We start from the raw sequence: 15,190 nt of genomic DNA on the forward strand, positions 1-15,190 counted from the left end.
ATAAATAAAACTTTTCTTTAATATCTAATACTTCACATACTTTTAGGAATGAGTCATATTCCGCTTTCTCCTTTTCTTCCTTCCTTCACAGTCACCAGCGCGTAAGAGGAAACTCGGGTGGCGATGGCAGCACTGACGACTGGGAAAGCCATGGTAGTGAATAGAGCAGAGGGGACATATGCCCTCCTTGGCTCTTTTCTGCTGTCATTTCAACGTCAACTAGGTAGGAACGTGCGATTCATATAACGCCCAAAGAATGCTTCTGCTCAGATCTACCTACCTACACCTAGGCACTTGCCTTGCCCCATTTTGACTCAGCCCGACCTGAGGTTACCGGATATTCCGTGAAGATCGAGATAGATTTGTGATCTTCGAGATCTTACAGCATGTCAAAAGCGAGCTAGTCCTATCTTGTCGTTATCAATATGGCGATGTGGGCGGTTCCGATGTTGCAGGCTTGTGCCCGTTCAGAAGTATTACTATATGATATCAATGTTAAGCACCTTGATATCCTCCTCAGGCTTCTCCTTGTGCGTCCGCACATTCTCAATTTTGTGGATGATGTCAAATCCCTGGGTAGCACGACCAAAAATCGTGTGCTTTCCATCTAGCCATGGCTATTCAACATCAGTACATGCTCATCATGAAGAACAGGAAATAAACTCACCGTCTTCTCTGTTGTGATAAAGAACTGGCTGGCATTCGTGTTAGGTCCTGCATTGGCCATGCTGACTGTAAATGGCTTATCGTGCTTAAGGCTACTGAACTCGTCTTCAAACTCACGGCCCCAGATACTCTCGCCTCCAGTACCATCACCGAGAGGATCTCCACCCTGGATCATGAACTTGCGGATTACACGATGGAATATTGTGTTGTTGTAGTAGCCGTTCTTAGAATGTGTGACAAAGTTCTCAACGGTCTTTGGTGCTGCGTCAGGGAAAAGGCGGATGTGAATGTCTCCATATGTAGTGTGAATAACGGCTCCGGTACCCGTCTCGGTCTTCTTCGCTTGTGCGTCCTTCTTGTTGCCCAGCATCGTCGGTTTCTCGTTCTGTACGTCTCGTGTCGACTTGGAGATGTCTTCCTCGTTTGAAAACATGTAAAACCGCACCTTACCAACACCAGTGGCAACCAGAATTGGATCTCGAGTCTCCGCTTCCTGTAAAAGGGGGTTACTGGAAGCACCCATCTCTACTGTCGTCACTCCCTTCTTCTGGGGTGCTCCTTGGTATATGGCGATGTTGACAGCGCGGAAGTTCTCATCCTTGCCATACACCTTGACCACTTGATTGGTATATGTATTAAGAACCTTGATCCCCAGCATGGAGCCGTAAATGATAAAGTTCCCTGACTCGTCGAAGATAACATTGGACTTGTACTTGAGCGTCTGCGATTCGATGTCTCTCTCATGAGCTGCCCTACGTCCGAACTCGACATTATCAAGTTTAGCAGTCCCCGCCCCTGAACGGTGCATCTCTTCAGCAACCTGCAAAGATTCGTCGTACTCGCGATGTAATTTGGCTGTTGCAAAGTCAAAGATACGTATTTTCCTATCCGGCAAAGAAAAAGCTACCAAGCTCTTGCCATTGGGAGAGATAGAAAGACATGACGGCACCGACTTAGCCTTTTTAAAATCGAAGAGGTTGGTCGAACTCTTGTACTCAAAAACTCCGTCTGGCTTTTCGTAGTCGCCGCTCGGTCGCCAATATTCGAGCATACCACCCTCATCAGCGGACACCACACAGTCATATGCCTCGTTGAACGTCATTAGATGCACAGGCTTCCTATGTAAGCCCTTGATAGTGTGAATAGCCTCTTCCTTCTCGCCTCGTCCGTCGTAGATATGAATCAAGGGTTTCGTTTCCTCGGATACAGCCAAGAGTGGCAGGGAGGCGCCCTTGCTGTGAACCCAGCATACGCAGTTGGGAGCGTAATTAAGAGAGATCATGGATAATAGGTCGAACGTGATAACATCGAAGATCTTGACTGTTTCGTCCACACCAGCAGTCGCGAAGCTTCGACCATCCTTACTCACGGAAACTGACTTAATCTCGCCATTGTGCGCCTTAAACTCCTTGACAAACTCAATGCCTTGTGCAATCTTCTTCCAGAACTTGACTACACCATCAATCGAAGAGGTGATGAGGAATTCGGTCAGGGGAGTCCATGTCGCAAAGAGGATCTGTTCCTTGTGCATCAGGGACTTTGAGTATCGGGGCGACTTTGGCAAAGCCGCGACGTAGAGCTTTTCGTGGGGAAGTACTCTTCTCTTCTTCTTGGGTGCTTGCGAGGGCAGTTGAGGGCCCATGTCATCGTCGGAGGAGCTGTCTGGACGATTTGTTAGCATCGTTAACTGTCGCGCGATAGGAAATGTTGTACCGGACGCATCGTCGCGAAACTCTGAATGATTACGCTTCTGTGAGCGATTTTCATCGTCTGAGGCCATCTTGGTTATCGGCCTGCTCCAGAAACGTAAATCCGTTGTTTCTAAGATGTTGCGACTCAGATGCAGTTTTGGTTGATTTACACTTTGCGACAGGCTAAGATTGTTGTCAAGGCAAATTCAGCCTCATGTGGCACGACCTCGAATTGTGGCTTCTCTATGCCCCACTAGGCACAGTGCTGTCAGGTCCACATTGAGGTCATGAAATCTATTAAACGTAAACGGGATCCCATGAGGTCCGAGACTCCGGCTCCGACGACGGGTCAAATCAGGTTCGTTTCCTTGCTTTAAATCATGTGAAATAGTACATGAAACGCAAACGTTTCTAGTCTTTCTTTCCTATTTTCCGTTCTACTTGATAAAATCTTTCCTCTCGCCTGCGACTTGTAGGTCTCACTTGGATAACCTCTTTGGAACACCATCATCATGGCACCTCATCACCCCCTTCAACGGCTTACGTCGCCCTCACGAGATGTCTCGCTATTGCTTCATATCATCGGAATAGCCTCTTTCAGTTACAACTTCCACTTTCTCACAGTCTGGGATACGCCTATAGCCAGGTCTTACGGATGGCATATGCAGTTCCTTACCATTATTGGCCTTTCAGCATCACTCATTGCCTTTGTACTCGGGGCATTGGCCGATATTACCCTCAGCCGAATACTCTTCCAGGCAAAGAATGCCGTTGCTGTTCTTGCTACGCCTCTGGAAGTTGTCATCTCAATCTTGTATTGGGGTCTGAGGCTAATTGACCCCAAACTGCTCATGCCTGATGACTTCTATCTGCACATTATCCCTGATATGGGATTTCATCTTGCGCCTGCAGTACTCCTTAGTCTAGATCTGGTTCTTCTTAGCCCTCCTTGGACCATCCCAGCTTACGGCATTATGGCAATCAGCACTGTCATTGCCTTTGCCTATTGGTATTGGGTTGAGCTCTGCTTTAGCCACAATGGATGGTACGTTGTTCTTGACTTCTCGGCGAGTCGGCCGAATACTAACATCTATAGGTACCCATATCCTCTATTCGAACTTCTTTCCACGACCCAGCGAGTAATGCTGTTCACATTTTCAGCTGGGCTAGTTACAGTCTCTTCCTCGTTCCTCAAGTGGGTGTATGGCCGAGTCAATGGCTACGAAAGAGCAGAAAGGGAGGTACATAAGCCTCTCAAGAAGCTTCAGTGACCTTCTAAATCAATGAATGAGGCAAATACCAAAGTATATAGACGTGTAAAAATAGGGGCGATGACATGAAGGATAGAGGCAATAGACATTGTTTGGCGTGGTGTCAATCACTGAAACATAGAAGGGCAACAGGCCTTGTCCATATATTGGAAGAATATATTCAAGAGAACTCAACATAAACATCTCACTTTTAGAGTCAGAACTTATGAATAATTGCTGAACATAATGTCAAGTCTTGGGTGTTAAATGGCGAGGACAACCAGTTAGTATTGCAGTGAGTGGCCCCGCTCTCACACAAACATCCATTCCCTTCAACCTCACAAACACACCCCACCAAAGTTCCTCAACTTTGACGATCAAACTGTGCAGCAGAATAGAACATAGACCAACTGTGCCGCCAAAGTTTATATAATCCCTCTGCCCCATAGAACAAGGACTATCTATTCTTCAAAATGGATATCGATGACATTCTTCGCCAAGTCGACCCCACGTCTCACAACATCCCCAGCGAAACACGCGACCTGCAAGCTTTGACGCGTCTCTGGGTCGCTGAGCGTTCAGCACCTGAGCTTCTTGAGTAAGTTTCACTGCTCTTCTTCCTGCTTTCTAATACTCACGATATCTAGGTGGCCAACAGATGGCTTGTTTGAGCGCGTCAATGCACGCATCAAATCCCAGATCGAAAAGGTGGAGGATATGACGGGTGACATGGATCCAAAGACCAACTTTGCCCTCATCGTTATTCAGACTGAGCTTGAGAGGTACAAATTCCTTGTTCGAAGTTTCCTTCGCGCTCGCATAGCAAAGGTAAATGTCATCACACTCATTGAACTACAGAAAACTAACTCTCCTTAGATCGATAAACACACCTTGCATTACCTCTCAACCCAGGAGCTTAGAGACAGGATGTCTCCAACAGAAGCAGCATATGCCACAAGACATCAAGCTCTTCTGCACAATCACTATCTCTCATCCTTCTTGGCATCTTTTCCGCAGCAATTGCAGAACCTCAACGACACTGCAGGCAACATCAGCATGATCGATTCACCAGATCTAGATACGGCTGTCTTTATCCGCATGCTAAGAGACAAGGACGTTTATGGCAAAGGAACCGACGACGATATCACTCTCCCTGCCAAGAATGGCGATGTTCTCATATTAAGATGGTCAAGTGCAAAGCATATGGTTGATGTTGGAGATGCCGAACTCGTCTGATGTGCTTGCTGGAGCAAAGCTTGAACCAGGCAACTACGATACATCATGCGTATTCTGTACAACCATGGCAGTTCAGCTATGTGCACCTTCGCCACCACCCTGGTTTGCAGCTCACAAGCATCGAGTTGTTTGCATTTGCATTCATTTCTTACGCATCATAAGCGCAATGCCCCAATGCTATCTGACTGGAGCATTTGGCAAGTCGGAAGTGAACTTAAATGCTCAGCCTCTGCTTGGCATCCTCAAAACTTGCAAAACTTGTCATCTCAGTAACTCAACCCCATTCCCAAAAGGGCAATCAATCTCAGAGTGGCCTCGAGCTCCTAGTCCAATCACGGATTTAGGATTCAACGACAACCCATCCCGGAGATAGAGGTCAGAGTCACGAATATGGCGACAGATACAAGTTCCTATGTCTCACCAGGGTCTACCCTGGATATAAAAGAGCGAGAAGTGCTGCGGCGAAATGATTTGTTCAGATCACACCACCATGCTCGATAGGACATTGCTATCACCACTCACATAACCAAGAAAGGCACGATCATGTCTCTCCCTATCATCACTCCCGATACCACTATCGCCCTCGTCACTGGTGCCAATCAGGGTATCGGCTTCGAAATCGCTAAGAAGCTTGCCAGCGAAAACAACGACTACCACGTCATTGTCTCTGGCCGCCGTTCACAGGCGGTACAAGAGGCGATCTCCGTGCTTCAAGCTCAGGGGCTTAATGTCTCACCTCTCATATTGGACATCACATCAGATGATAGCATCGCCGCAGCAGTCGAGGCTATCGGTGATAAATTTGGTCGTCTTGACATCCTTATCAACAACAGCGCTATCTCAGGCTATGGCATGACCGTGTCTCCGCGAGAACTTATGATGGCTGTCTATAATACCAATTGCATCGGTACCACCCTCGTCACTGACTCTTTTATCCCCCTCCTCGAGCGCTCTACCAAGACCCGCCGTATTGTCTTTGTCTCTACTGCCTTGGGCAGTCTGACACTGAAGGCCGATCCTACGAATCCAATGCATAGCTTTGATTTCGGTGTGTATACGCATAGCAAGTCGGCTCTCAACATGATCGCGCTCCACTACGCCATCAGGTATGAGAATGATTCGCAGTGGAAGATCAATATTGCATGCCCAGGGCACAACTCCCGAACCGCCTTGAATGGGTACGCAGGAACGGAGCCTGTTGATCTTGGTGCCATAAGCTCTGTGAAAGCCGCCACTCTGGCGCCTGATGGGGAGACTGGTACATTCAAGGACGATAAGAGGGTTATCCCATGGTGAGAAGGCGAAACAGCATCTTCAGGTCCCAAGGCACATCGACAATGGTCACAGTAGAAGGAGAAGCAAGTCTCTCGGAATACGCAGTCGTTATATAAACACTCTGAAATGGTATCCTCTGCATTATGTCATGCTCCAAGTCTAAATGCTTTGCATGCAGATGAAATCAAATTTAACCAACGCCCTTGCCAAGCCATACCATTTATGGACTTACTGGCCAGTTGCCTTTCCTTTTCTTCCCACCCCTCACGTCCTTTCGTCCTAACCTAACAGTATCTTTTTGGATTCTTATTTCTTTCTTTAAATATAAATGAAACTAAAACAATAAACATAGTGCAAGTCGTTATCATCATTAAATGGAGCTGGATGATCTCCAAGTTTAGGCCTCACTATGAGAAGTGCCTGGGCGTCCTTCCCAGAGCGCCTGCTCTCGACGCATCTGTTGCCAACGGTACGGTAACACAGCACTGCGAAGACCAACAGAATGAAGCCGGCGCTGGTCTGGCAAGCCGATGAAACCAGCTGACGGCTGTCGGCGATGGAGGCCATCTCGCCGCCACGCACCACTAGCGCTCTTGGGAGCATCCTCGATGGGTGAGTGTTCTTGATCAGGATCATGGTGGGCATTGATATCAATCTCCAGAGTCAAAGCTGTCGAGTAACGGCGCTCAGGCAGCGTGGCAGTTCGGGGTCGGGTTCGAGGTCGAGCAAGGGCGTCGGGGAAATCTGAGGTATCGAACGGCTTTCGAGGGGACTCTTGTCGCTTCTCCTTCTCTTCTGACGAAGAAGAGAAGAAGTTCTCCGGGGTCAGTAGACTCTCCGGAGGGGCAGAGGCAATGGTAGGCATAAGAGGACGTTCCTCGAGAGGTGTGGGCTCCTCTGGCATCTTAGGTGAGTCGGTCATGACAATCTCGACATCTTCAGCTACGACTTCAGTGGGTTCGAGAAGAGTATCCTCAGGGACAGTTTCAAGAAAGTGTGTGACCATCTCAGGGAAATGTCCATCGGTCGCATCCGAGGGCGGGGTATGTTGCTCTTCCTTGTCCTCGACATCAGTCTCGACGGAAGACTGATCGTCTGTCTTCTTGGAAGTGAGAGATGTGTTCTCAACAAGCTCTGTTACAGCTGGCGACTGAGCCTCGCGGTCTTTGGCATCACCCTCCATAGAAATGCCAGAATCACTAGAAGTGGGTGCTCCCTTAGGCGCCAGAGACGCGCTCACCTCCAGTTCCTCCTCTGCTTGCCTCGCGGCAGAATTCGAGGTCTGAATTGGGGTTTCCTGGCCATGCTCTTCCTGCTGATCGTCATGACTAGCCTCGTCAGTGTGGGAGTGAATGGAAGGTGGCTTAGGGAATTCTTCAAGTACAGACGCCTCAAGTGTCTTTTGTGCAACATCAACGGGTGGAACGTTGAGTTTCTCCGCAGCGACAGGCTCAGTCTTGGACGTTTGCGCTTCAGATTCAGTGGACAATTGAACCTCTATTTGCTGGTGTTTAGACGGCTGCTCTTCAGCAGCAGTGGTCACAGCAACATCAGGAGTAATAGCGTCCTTTGTCTCGGCATCCTCACGAATGCTGGCCTCAGTTGTAGTTCCAAAGCTCGTCTCAGATTTTGAGTTGGCCTCGACTTCAGTTGGATTCTCGCGAGAGGCGTCTCTGGCTTCAACCGTCTCCCACTGCTCCTCTTGGGAAGCCTGATGGGCCTCGCCGGTGCCCATCTCAGCGGTGGCTTCAACCTTTATCTGTCCGGGTACAGAAACTTCTGACTGCGGTACTTGTTCTGCGGCACTCTTGGTTGAGAGTTCTTCAGCCATCTCTGCCTTTTGAAGCTCAGGTGTCGCAGGGGCCTGAGGCTGTGACTCTTGTTGAGTTACGGCTGGCTCATGCTTCTTTGCCTCGGGAAGTTGGTCCGAATTTCCAGAGAGGTCTGGCATACGGGTGTCCAGGGATCGGCGAGCCGCTTTCTTATCGGGATTCTCAGCCGGCTTCTCTGTGACAAGCTGAATAGGCTCGTCATCGTCGGTGATCGGGCGGTGGAATTGTACCATTCCACTTGCGATGGCATCCATATCAGACTGCTCTTGATAGATGATTCTTCGACCATCATCGATAATCCGAAGTCCCTCGTTGGACTGATCATGGGGCATGGCCCGCGAGGGGGTTGCAACGACACTGTCTCGAGGGCTGAGGCTATCAGTATCCACCAGACTTGGAGTAGACGGGGGTTCGGACTGGTTCTCGTCGTCTGCCATGAAGTCAGACATATAGCCATGCTTCTTGGCCATTTCAACACCCGATGGTACTCGGCGCAGGTCGGGTGACGGGGTTCCTGGTGTGAAAGGAGGTTCAACAGAATCCCTCAGATTTTGCTTCGCAATCTTCTTGGCAAGAGAGTTGTCAGAACGAGTGCTAGCCATGGATCCATGGAAGGACGTCTCAGAAGGCTGACGAGGAAGAGGCGAGGCAGCAAGAGAGGGCGTGGTAGGCGCAATAGATGATGAACCAGCTGTGGACAAAGGAGGCCTCATCAACTGAGTTGCTCCAATGGAAGATGCAGCTGTTCCGCTTGTCTTCAGCCGCAAGTTTGGCAGTGTATCAGGACAGTCGATGGCACATGTATCTCTGCAGAGCATCGTGATATCTGAACGAATGCGTTCCTTTAAGTGAGCTTCGAGGGCTTTTCGCTCCAGATCAGGTGTCGCAAAGTTCTCGTGATGCACACTGTCATCGCCACCAGCACCGTCAAGGAAACCGTCAAAGATGAGGTGTCCGCGCTTGTGAACGGTCATAGTAGCAAGAGCATCCTCATGATGTTCAAGGACATTACTGATGCCGGTCTGGAGACGTTCCATGACGGCTTCCATGGTTTGGCGGCAGTATGTAACTGTGGGATCGAGTCGGACGATGAGAGGCTCGTGAACAGACCAGTTCTTGCCTCGAAGCTCCCGGATGGTGAGAGTGAAATCATCCAAAGACCGCACAGATTTGTCCGTCATATCACGGGCTTTCTCCAGCTTCGCTTTGACTTGGTTGGCGAACTCATCAAAGTCACGACCATCGTGGTCATTGAAAAGAACCTTGCTTGTCTGGATACGATGGGAGAAGTAGGTATAGTCAGGGCCAATGTGGTTACGAACCTTGACCATGATATCAACAGCTCCATCCTCGATGTGAGTGCAGCCACCGCTGCCCTCCAGGCCGGCGCAAGACTTGTGACGCTTGTCAAATTTGCGCTTCCAGGCGTCAACTGGGTCGATAATAAGATTGGAGACACGGGTAGTCAGTTCCTCACCGAGCAGGAGGGGCAGAGGTGAAGGCTGACGACTGTCAATCTTGATGGAAGCATTTCGGTTTTCTGGGTAGCGGGTAGCGCAACGACTGCGCAAGAAAAGCTCAATCGAATACCCAGATACAAACTCGAATTTTTGAGTGTCGCTCACAAAATGAGATCGGGGGATGCATGCCATGGATTGAGGCCGGCCGGTGCACGGTCGGAAGGTCTCGGACTCGGGACTGGTAGCTTCAGACTCAACGGACTCGGACCATTGGAATCCGGGGTCGTGCCGCACTAAAAAGAGACCGATGATCCGGTCGGTAGCGGCGACCACCTCGCGAGCATCGTCATGTGTCAACTCATACTCTTGGAAAGAGCGCAATGACTTTTCTACAAGAATGATGCCATCACGCTCAACACGGTACGTGATACGATAACGCAATGGCTTAACGTCACGATGTGGCTTGCGGAGCGGGTCGAGAGCGTTGGTATCATGGCGTGTAATAAGCTCAGAAGAGCAATGCTGCAGGCGCGAAAGCAAAGCTTGGCAAATGCGATCGGTAGCTTTCAGCTGGGGAGAAGCTTCATAGTCGCGAACATGCTCAGAACCATGAGGGGACTCGAATTTGACCTGAAGATGCACCCGAAGCCCAGGTTTTGCAACTTTCTGAGAAGGTGAAGGAGATGCTGGTGGTGATGGTGATGGCAAGGGAGGAATTGAGGACTGCGACACATCTGAGTGTCGGTTCCTTCTCCTGCTTAAGAGGGGGAATCGACGCTTGGTACTTGACAGGGAGAAAGAAGATGAAGATGTGACAGAATGGCCGTCGGCCGAGTTGCTTGACCTTCTGAGAGGCATATTTGGCCGATCTCGTTGAGAACCGTTTCCCTAAATTTTCGTCTGCCGTTCAAAAGGGCGTATAAGTCGAGGTTTTTGGTGCTCAATGGCACAAAGGGTCCATTGGTGACTGTGCTGTTGTATACTGGCGTCTTCAGGCAGTGAGATCGTACACGGATATTGTCGATTGGCGACAGGAGACGCAACAGGGAAGAGATGTCGAGGAAGAAAAAGATTGAAGTCGTGAGGCCGGGCGCAACGAAAAGCAAAGGCCACAGCAAGGAACTCGGCGGCGGGGTCACTGATTGCAACCTGGGAGTGATCGACTAAACCGCAGGCGCAGGCGGAGTCCTAAAGTCTTGGATACTTGTTCGGTCAGTCAGACTCAGACAGCAAGGTAAGTCAACGGATGGATCAATGAGCGGCAGGGCGTTTCCAAGGATGTGCATGCGTTGGCGCAAGTTGAATGGAACATCAACTGTGTCCGTATACGGGCAAAGATCCTATCCTATGGTAGCCGTGTAAGGAAAAAGAAAAGCTGTGGCTGGTCGAGCTAAGAAGTAGAAGCACTAATGCTTGTGAGGATCGCGAATAGCAAAAGATGGGTTTTCACTGGTGAACTATGAGATGGGAGGGGGAACCGCCTGCCACGGCGCATGAAGCATGGCGGGTCTTTTTAAAGATCTTGCTTGGTGTTGCTCTCTACCCGTATGTGCTTCCGGCTTCCATGGACAATGCTCTTGGAGTTGGCCCATGGATCGATTCTCCCCAGGCCAGAGTGCCCAGTACCTGGTGCATACGGTTGTGTCTCTGACAAAGTGGACTGTCATCTTGTCATGATCCAACACTTCTGTACCGGGACACGCCGGCGTGGAGGGGTCCCCGGGGGTGGCTCTTCTTGGACTCCGTAGGTTCTTCGTGGGCAAAGGCTGGGATCATGCCACGGCGCTGAGCTTGGTGGTGGTGTCCATGCTTGGCTAGATGCTGGGACTCTGCCCGCTGAGATGGAGGGAGGATAGAGACCCTGCTCTTTGCCGTTTAAAGTAACGGTTTGGTGGGCATGGGCATCTTGATGATAGCGATGGCGTGATGTTTTCGTTTATTTAATTGACGATCAATAAGCTTCGGGCAGTTCCTAGTTATGCTGTTGAAATGAAGGGATTAGATTAATTTGCAACTTGTTCATGTTTACGAATTAGCTATTCAGCTTCTTTCCAATTTGCTTCCCTCCTCCACCCCCACCAAAATCGACATTTGTAAACGGCTACCAAGATCCGATAACACGCACCTGCCTCCTGCATTTTCGTGCAAGTCATTATGTACCTCCACCAGTTATGGATCTTAGTGCGGGTTAACGACCTTGCATCCCCTGGAAGCCGGAGGCTGGGTCCGAGCTTATAGCGCCTCACAGTGGATACCTGCATCAGAAACCTCCACTGCAAAATCAACCATTTAATCCTGGTTCTCTAATCTTTTTATCATTCGATAAGTGAGGTTTGTGAATGGAAAATTTCCAGGATATAAACGAAACCAGGCTCAGATCTGGGCTCGAGCTTGGGTCCTGGCTAGGGGCACACATCGCCTTAGATCAATTTTTATGACTTGCAGTAAGACAGACTCTCTCTTCTCCATCTTTGTGTGTTCAGCTTGCTCGGCTGTTAGGGTACTGTCAAGGATGAAGGTACAAAAGTGAGGGCTTTGATGAATATGTACATATCCAGCCTCGTACATACAAAGCCAGGAAAGAAGGTTTTGGTAGGATCCATAAGATGAATCCTTGCACTCGGTTACAGGCGCATTTGATGTGAACTTGAAAGTCAGCTCTGGACGATCACAGACAGCTGACGTGCTGTACGGGGGAGTTTCCATAATAATTCTTCAAGTACCGCATCTCATGAGATGAGGCTGAGCATATGACGGTTTGTCAGGCAGTTCCAGGTTCAGCCAGCCAGGTCAACCGTCAGAGTTTCTTGTTCTGATTCCGGCAGAGTGGTTGGCTGTGTGTTACATTTGGGTCAACTGATGTCCCCTTAATTTTCCTATTTTTGACATCGCGATCCTCGTTCGGCATCTGTGTCTGCTCTGTTTCGGCCACATCCTGTGAGAGTTGTCGTCTAAGGATGACAAAGAGGAAACTGGCCAACCACGGCTCAAGCCTTAAAACTCTGAGCCCCTACAAGCACACCACATCATTCCTCTTCAGGTGGCCACAGTCAATATCAACCAGCTGAATGGACGCCTTGAAAAGTATCGATTCTCAGAGCATCCAGCAGCCATTGAAGAACGTGGCAGGCGCAGACACTTCTATGGATGAATGAATCATCGATCGATACCGTGCAGTCCGTGCCGCGTTCCGTTCTGTCAGTCTGTGAATTGGTTTGCCAACTGGACTGAAGTGTGTCCAACAGTTCGACTTCACTTTCAAATGCCTCTCGCATAAGAGACTCCTGCCGAAATTCTGCGTCACGATCTGGCCACTCAGGAATCTTTTCACCGTTGGATCTGGGTCTGCTGCCATCCAACACGCTGAAGTCAGACCACGCTTGCGCAGGCATGCCAGGCTTCCCCGGCGGCATTTATGTACAGTACATACTCTGCATTGCATAGCGCAGCGCGTGCATTGCAGGGCTGTACTATTTACCCCGATTCAGAGTTGCCTCATTCTCCAATGAGGCCCGTCTTGAGGCCATTCCAAGTTGTATTTCAGCCAATTGGCGACAATTGGCCATAATGTGTCACTGTGTAGCACTACAGCGCATTGCCAGCATCACTCATCTTCAACCACAAATGTTACAAACACTTACTTATTCGAGGGTCTCTGCATACTTCACAAAAAGCAAACTGCATTTAACATCATGACATTATCATTCATCCTTGTCTTTCCTTCACCCGATTTTCTCCGTGATCTCATATCAGCTTTGGTTCCATTACCCTACAGCGATCCGATCACACCTCACAAGTATACTTAATACATCTCATGATGTTGGTTAGGCATGTATGTCATTTCATTGCTTGATCCTAACAGTTCGAATGACGTTTTACCACGACGGCCGGCTCCATCCTTCAGTGTACGTATGTACATACACTTGCTGGCATACGTTCGCATGGACCGGAACTGTAAATCCAAACACATGCTCGGTTTTCGACCGGGAAAGTGAGTTGCCTAGAAATACCTCTGCATAACCCCAACAGGGGTTTCGTGCATTGCGCTTAAGCAGTTACGTACTTGACATTTACCAACTCAGACAAGCCATGGCCGGTGATAATTCGGGCAGGTGAACAAACTCGACGTTATCACTCAGTATAGGTTAAGAATACCCAGCTCATATTCGTATTCTAAGGTATCTACATAGTAAAGGAAGATTGAGTAAACTTTAATCTAAAAGGGAAGCGCTTGTGGCTTCTTTCTTCCTTCTTTGCTCGGGTGCTCCCGTCTGCGAATTTCCTATTCAGGCAGTGCAACACCAACACCATGAAATCTCGAATATAATACAAAAAGACCAAAGCTACATACAGAGAGAATCACAAACAAGACTACGTACGGAAAGACAAAAAATAACAGCTGATAGGCGCTGGAGACTTGCTCCCACCAGGGCTTGAACCTGAGACCTTCGCATTACCGGATACTCGGTTTGAAGTATTAGTACGACGCTCTAACCAACTGAGCTATGGAAGCCGATCAGCTGTTTCTTGGTGTTGAAGGCTGGGATGTTTTTGCGGTATATGAGAGTGAGAGAGCTTGTGGCGGCAAAGCTCCCATTAGAATAAAACATCTACTTGCCCTCTCTGAGAATATCTTGATGTACGAATTTGTTGTTCATGAAGATAAAGAGCCTGGATTAAAGAGATACCGAGTGTTTCAATAAAGATAGAGCTTGCAAAGAAAACGAGATCAGTGTTTGTTACCTTCGTGTCCATAATGATAGTTCGACATATGGACTGTAATGCTCGCACTGACTTTTATATATGAATAGAGGTATGAATGAGATATGGCACAAAATGTTTGCTAGACAAAGTGAACAAGGAAGAGACGAATAATCAATGCCATCTGTAACGGATAACTGCGTCATAGGCAGACGGCAGTCTGCAGTCAACTCTTTCAAGTAACATGAGTGAATGCCGCCAGGCTATTCACATTTTTGTTGTTGGACTGATCACACTGTCGATTCGGGCTGGTGAATATTCATGAAGGTCTTTAAATGTTGTCCCACTAACATAAATCTATCCATCCCTTCCTTCATCCTCTCCCGTCGCAAGATCCAACCCAGAAGTGACCCAGAAGTCATCAAGAAGCCAGCATAATCGCTCTACACTCAACTTGACCACGATACTCCCAAATCAACCTCAGTGATGGCTCGACCCCTTGATTCAGATTCAGACAGCGATATAGCTGACCGTTCCGGTGTTATCGTCCTCACTCCCTCCAACTCGTCTGCATCCAGCAGCAAATATGGAACCCTCATGGATCAGTGGAACGATTACTTCAAGAAAGGCACCCTGCAAGACTTCCAGCGACTTTGTGCCGATCTAGGCCTACCGAGTGATCTTCCCAGCAAGACTAAATGCCGAGACGTAAGTTTTCAGATACCCACGATAACTTCCAGATACTGACTTATTCCAGGCGCTCAAGAGCATCAACGTCAACATCAAGCAGTTTCTGCACTGTGAAAACAAGCCCGATGATGTCGAGCTCTTCAAGAGCAGGAGGGAACTTATTCGCTGGACGCGCAAGCAGAATGCTTTCCTCCCAAAACGCAAGCTGCCCAAGGGCAGTCCGCTTCGGACACTGTTGAAGCAAATGTTCAACTGACCAATGCCACGAAGGATCAGACATGAGACACTACACTGGATACTGGATATATCCAGGATATTGAATAGATCACCCATGGAGTGATAAGATGATATTGGTTGTAGATAATCATGCGCCGTTCTGTGTCCATTAA

General features: G+C 48.8%; 6 protein-coding genes and 1 non-coding gene across 7 annotated transcripts; 4 read left to right on the plus strand and 3 right to left on the minus strand.

Annotated features, from left to right (window-relative positions):
• Positions 1-479: 479 nt before the first annotated feature.
• Positions 480-2,446, minus strand: BKA55DRAFT_532535 (uncharacterized protein; the record flags this gene model as incomplete). The annotated part of the gene is made up of 3 exons (XM_046189355.1): positions 480-617; positions 668-2,328; positions 2,380-2,446. 3 exons carry the CDS (start codon positions 2,444-2,446, stop codon positions 480-482), a joined length of 1,866 nt encoding a protein of 621 aa, XP_046056682.1.
• A 219-nt stretch (positions 2,447-2,665) lies between these two features.
• Positions 2,666-3,868, plus strand: BKA55DRAFT_732094 (FAR-17a/AIG1-like protein). Its single transcript, XM_046201217.1, has 2 exons — positions 2,666-3,402; positions 3,454-3,868. The coding sequence occupies exons 1-2, from the start codon at positions 2,870-2,872 to the stop codon at positions 3,626-3,628; spliced, it is 708 nt and encodes a 235-aa protein (XP_046056683.1). The 5' UTR covers positions 2,666-2,869; the 3' UTR covers positions 3,629-3,868.
• A 212-nt stretch (positions 3,869-4,080) lies between these two features.
• BKA55DRAFT_532537 (uncharacterized protein) lies at positions 4,081-4,843 on the plus strand (the record flags this gene model as incomplete). The annotated part of the gene is made up of 3 exons (XM_046189356.1): positions 4,081-4,205; positions 4,255-4,435; positions 4,484-4,843. The coding sequence occupies 3 exons, from the start codon at positions 4,081-4,083 to the stop codon at positions 4,841-4,843; spliced, it is 666 nt and encodes a 221-aa protein (XP_046056684.1).
• A 45-nt stretch (positions 4,844-4,888) lies between these two features.
• Positions 4,889-6,139, plus strand: BKA55DRAFT_588479 (uncharacterized protein; the record flags this gene model as incomplete). Its single annotated transcript, XM_046194796.1, has 2 exons — positions 4,889-4,945; positions 5,345-6,139. 2 exons carry the CDS (start codon positions 4,889-4,891, stop codon positions 6,137-6,139), a joined length of 852 nt encoding a protein of 283 aa, XP_046056685.1.
• A 148-nt stretch (positions 6,140-6,287) lies between these two features.
• BKA55DRAFT_700199 (uncharacterized protein) lies at positions 6,288-10,268 on the minus strand (the record flags this gene model as incomplete). The annotated part of the gene is made up of 1 exon (XM_046200579.1): positions 6,288-10,268. The coding sequence occupies one exon, from the start codon at positions 10,266-10,268 to the stop codon at positions 6,516-6,518; it is 3,753 nt and encodes a 1,250-aa protein (XP_046056686.1). The 3' UTR covers positions 6,288-6,515.
• Positions 10,269-13,828: 3,560 nt separating this feature from the next.
• On the minus strand, positions 13,829-13,923 carry BKA55DRAFT_t29. Its single transcript has one exon. It is a non-coding gene; the product is annotated as a tRNA-Ile (tRNA).
• A 674-nt stretch (positions 13,924-14,597) lies between these two features.
• BKA55DRAFT_532540 (uncharacterized protein) lies at positions 14,598-15,057 on the plus strand (the record flags this gene model as incomplete). Its single annotated transcript, XM_046189357.1, has 2 exons — positions 14,598-14,819; positions 14,869-15,057. The coding sequence occupies 2 exons, from the start codon at positions 14,598-14,600 to the stop codon at positions 15,055-15,057; spliced, it is 411 nt and encodes a 136-aa protein (XP_046056687.1).
• Between the last annotated feature and the right edge of the window lie 133 nt (positions 15,058-15,190).

The sequence above is a fragment of the Fusarium redolens genome, assembly GCF_020744475.1.
Source record: "Fusarium redolens strain MPI-CAGE-AT-0023 chromosome Unknown BKA55scaffold_1, whole genome shotgun sequence".
In the NCBI taxonomy this organism is placed as follows: domain Eukaryota; kingdom Fungi; phylum Ascomycota; class Sordariomycetes; order Hypocreales; family Nectriaceae; genus Fusarium; species Fusarium redolens.

What these genes read in the sequence shown, in the direction of transcription:
- BKA55DRAFT_732094 (XM_046201217.1), top strand. Translation starts at nt 2,870, where the DNA reads ATGGCACCTCATCACCCCCTTCAACGGCTTACGTCGCCCTCACGAGAT. An exon ending in TGCTTTAGCCACAATGGATG is followed by an intron (nt 3,403 to 3,453) that starts GTACGTTGTTCT and finishes TAACATCTATAG; the next exon opens with GTACCCATATCCTCTATTCG.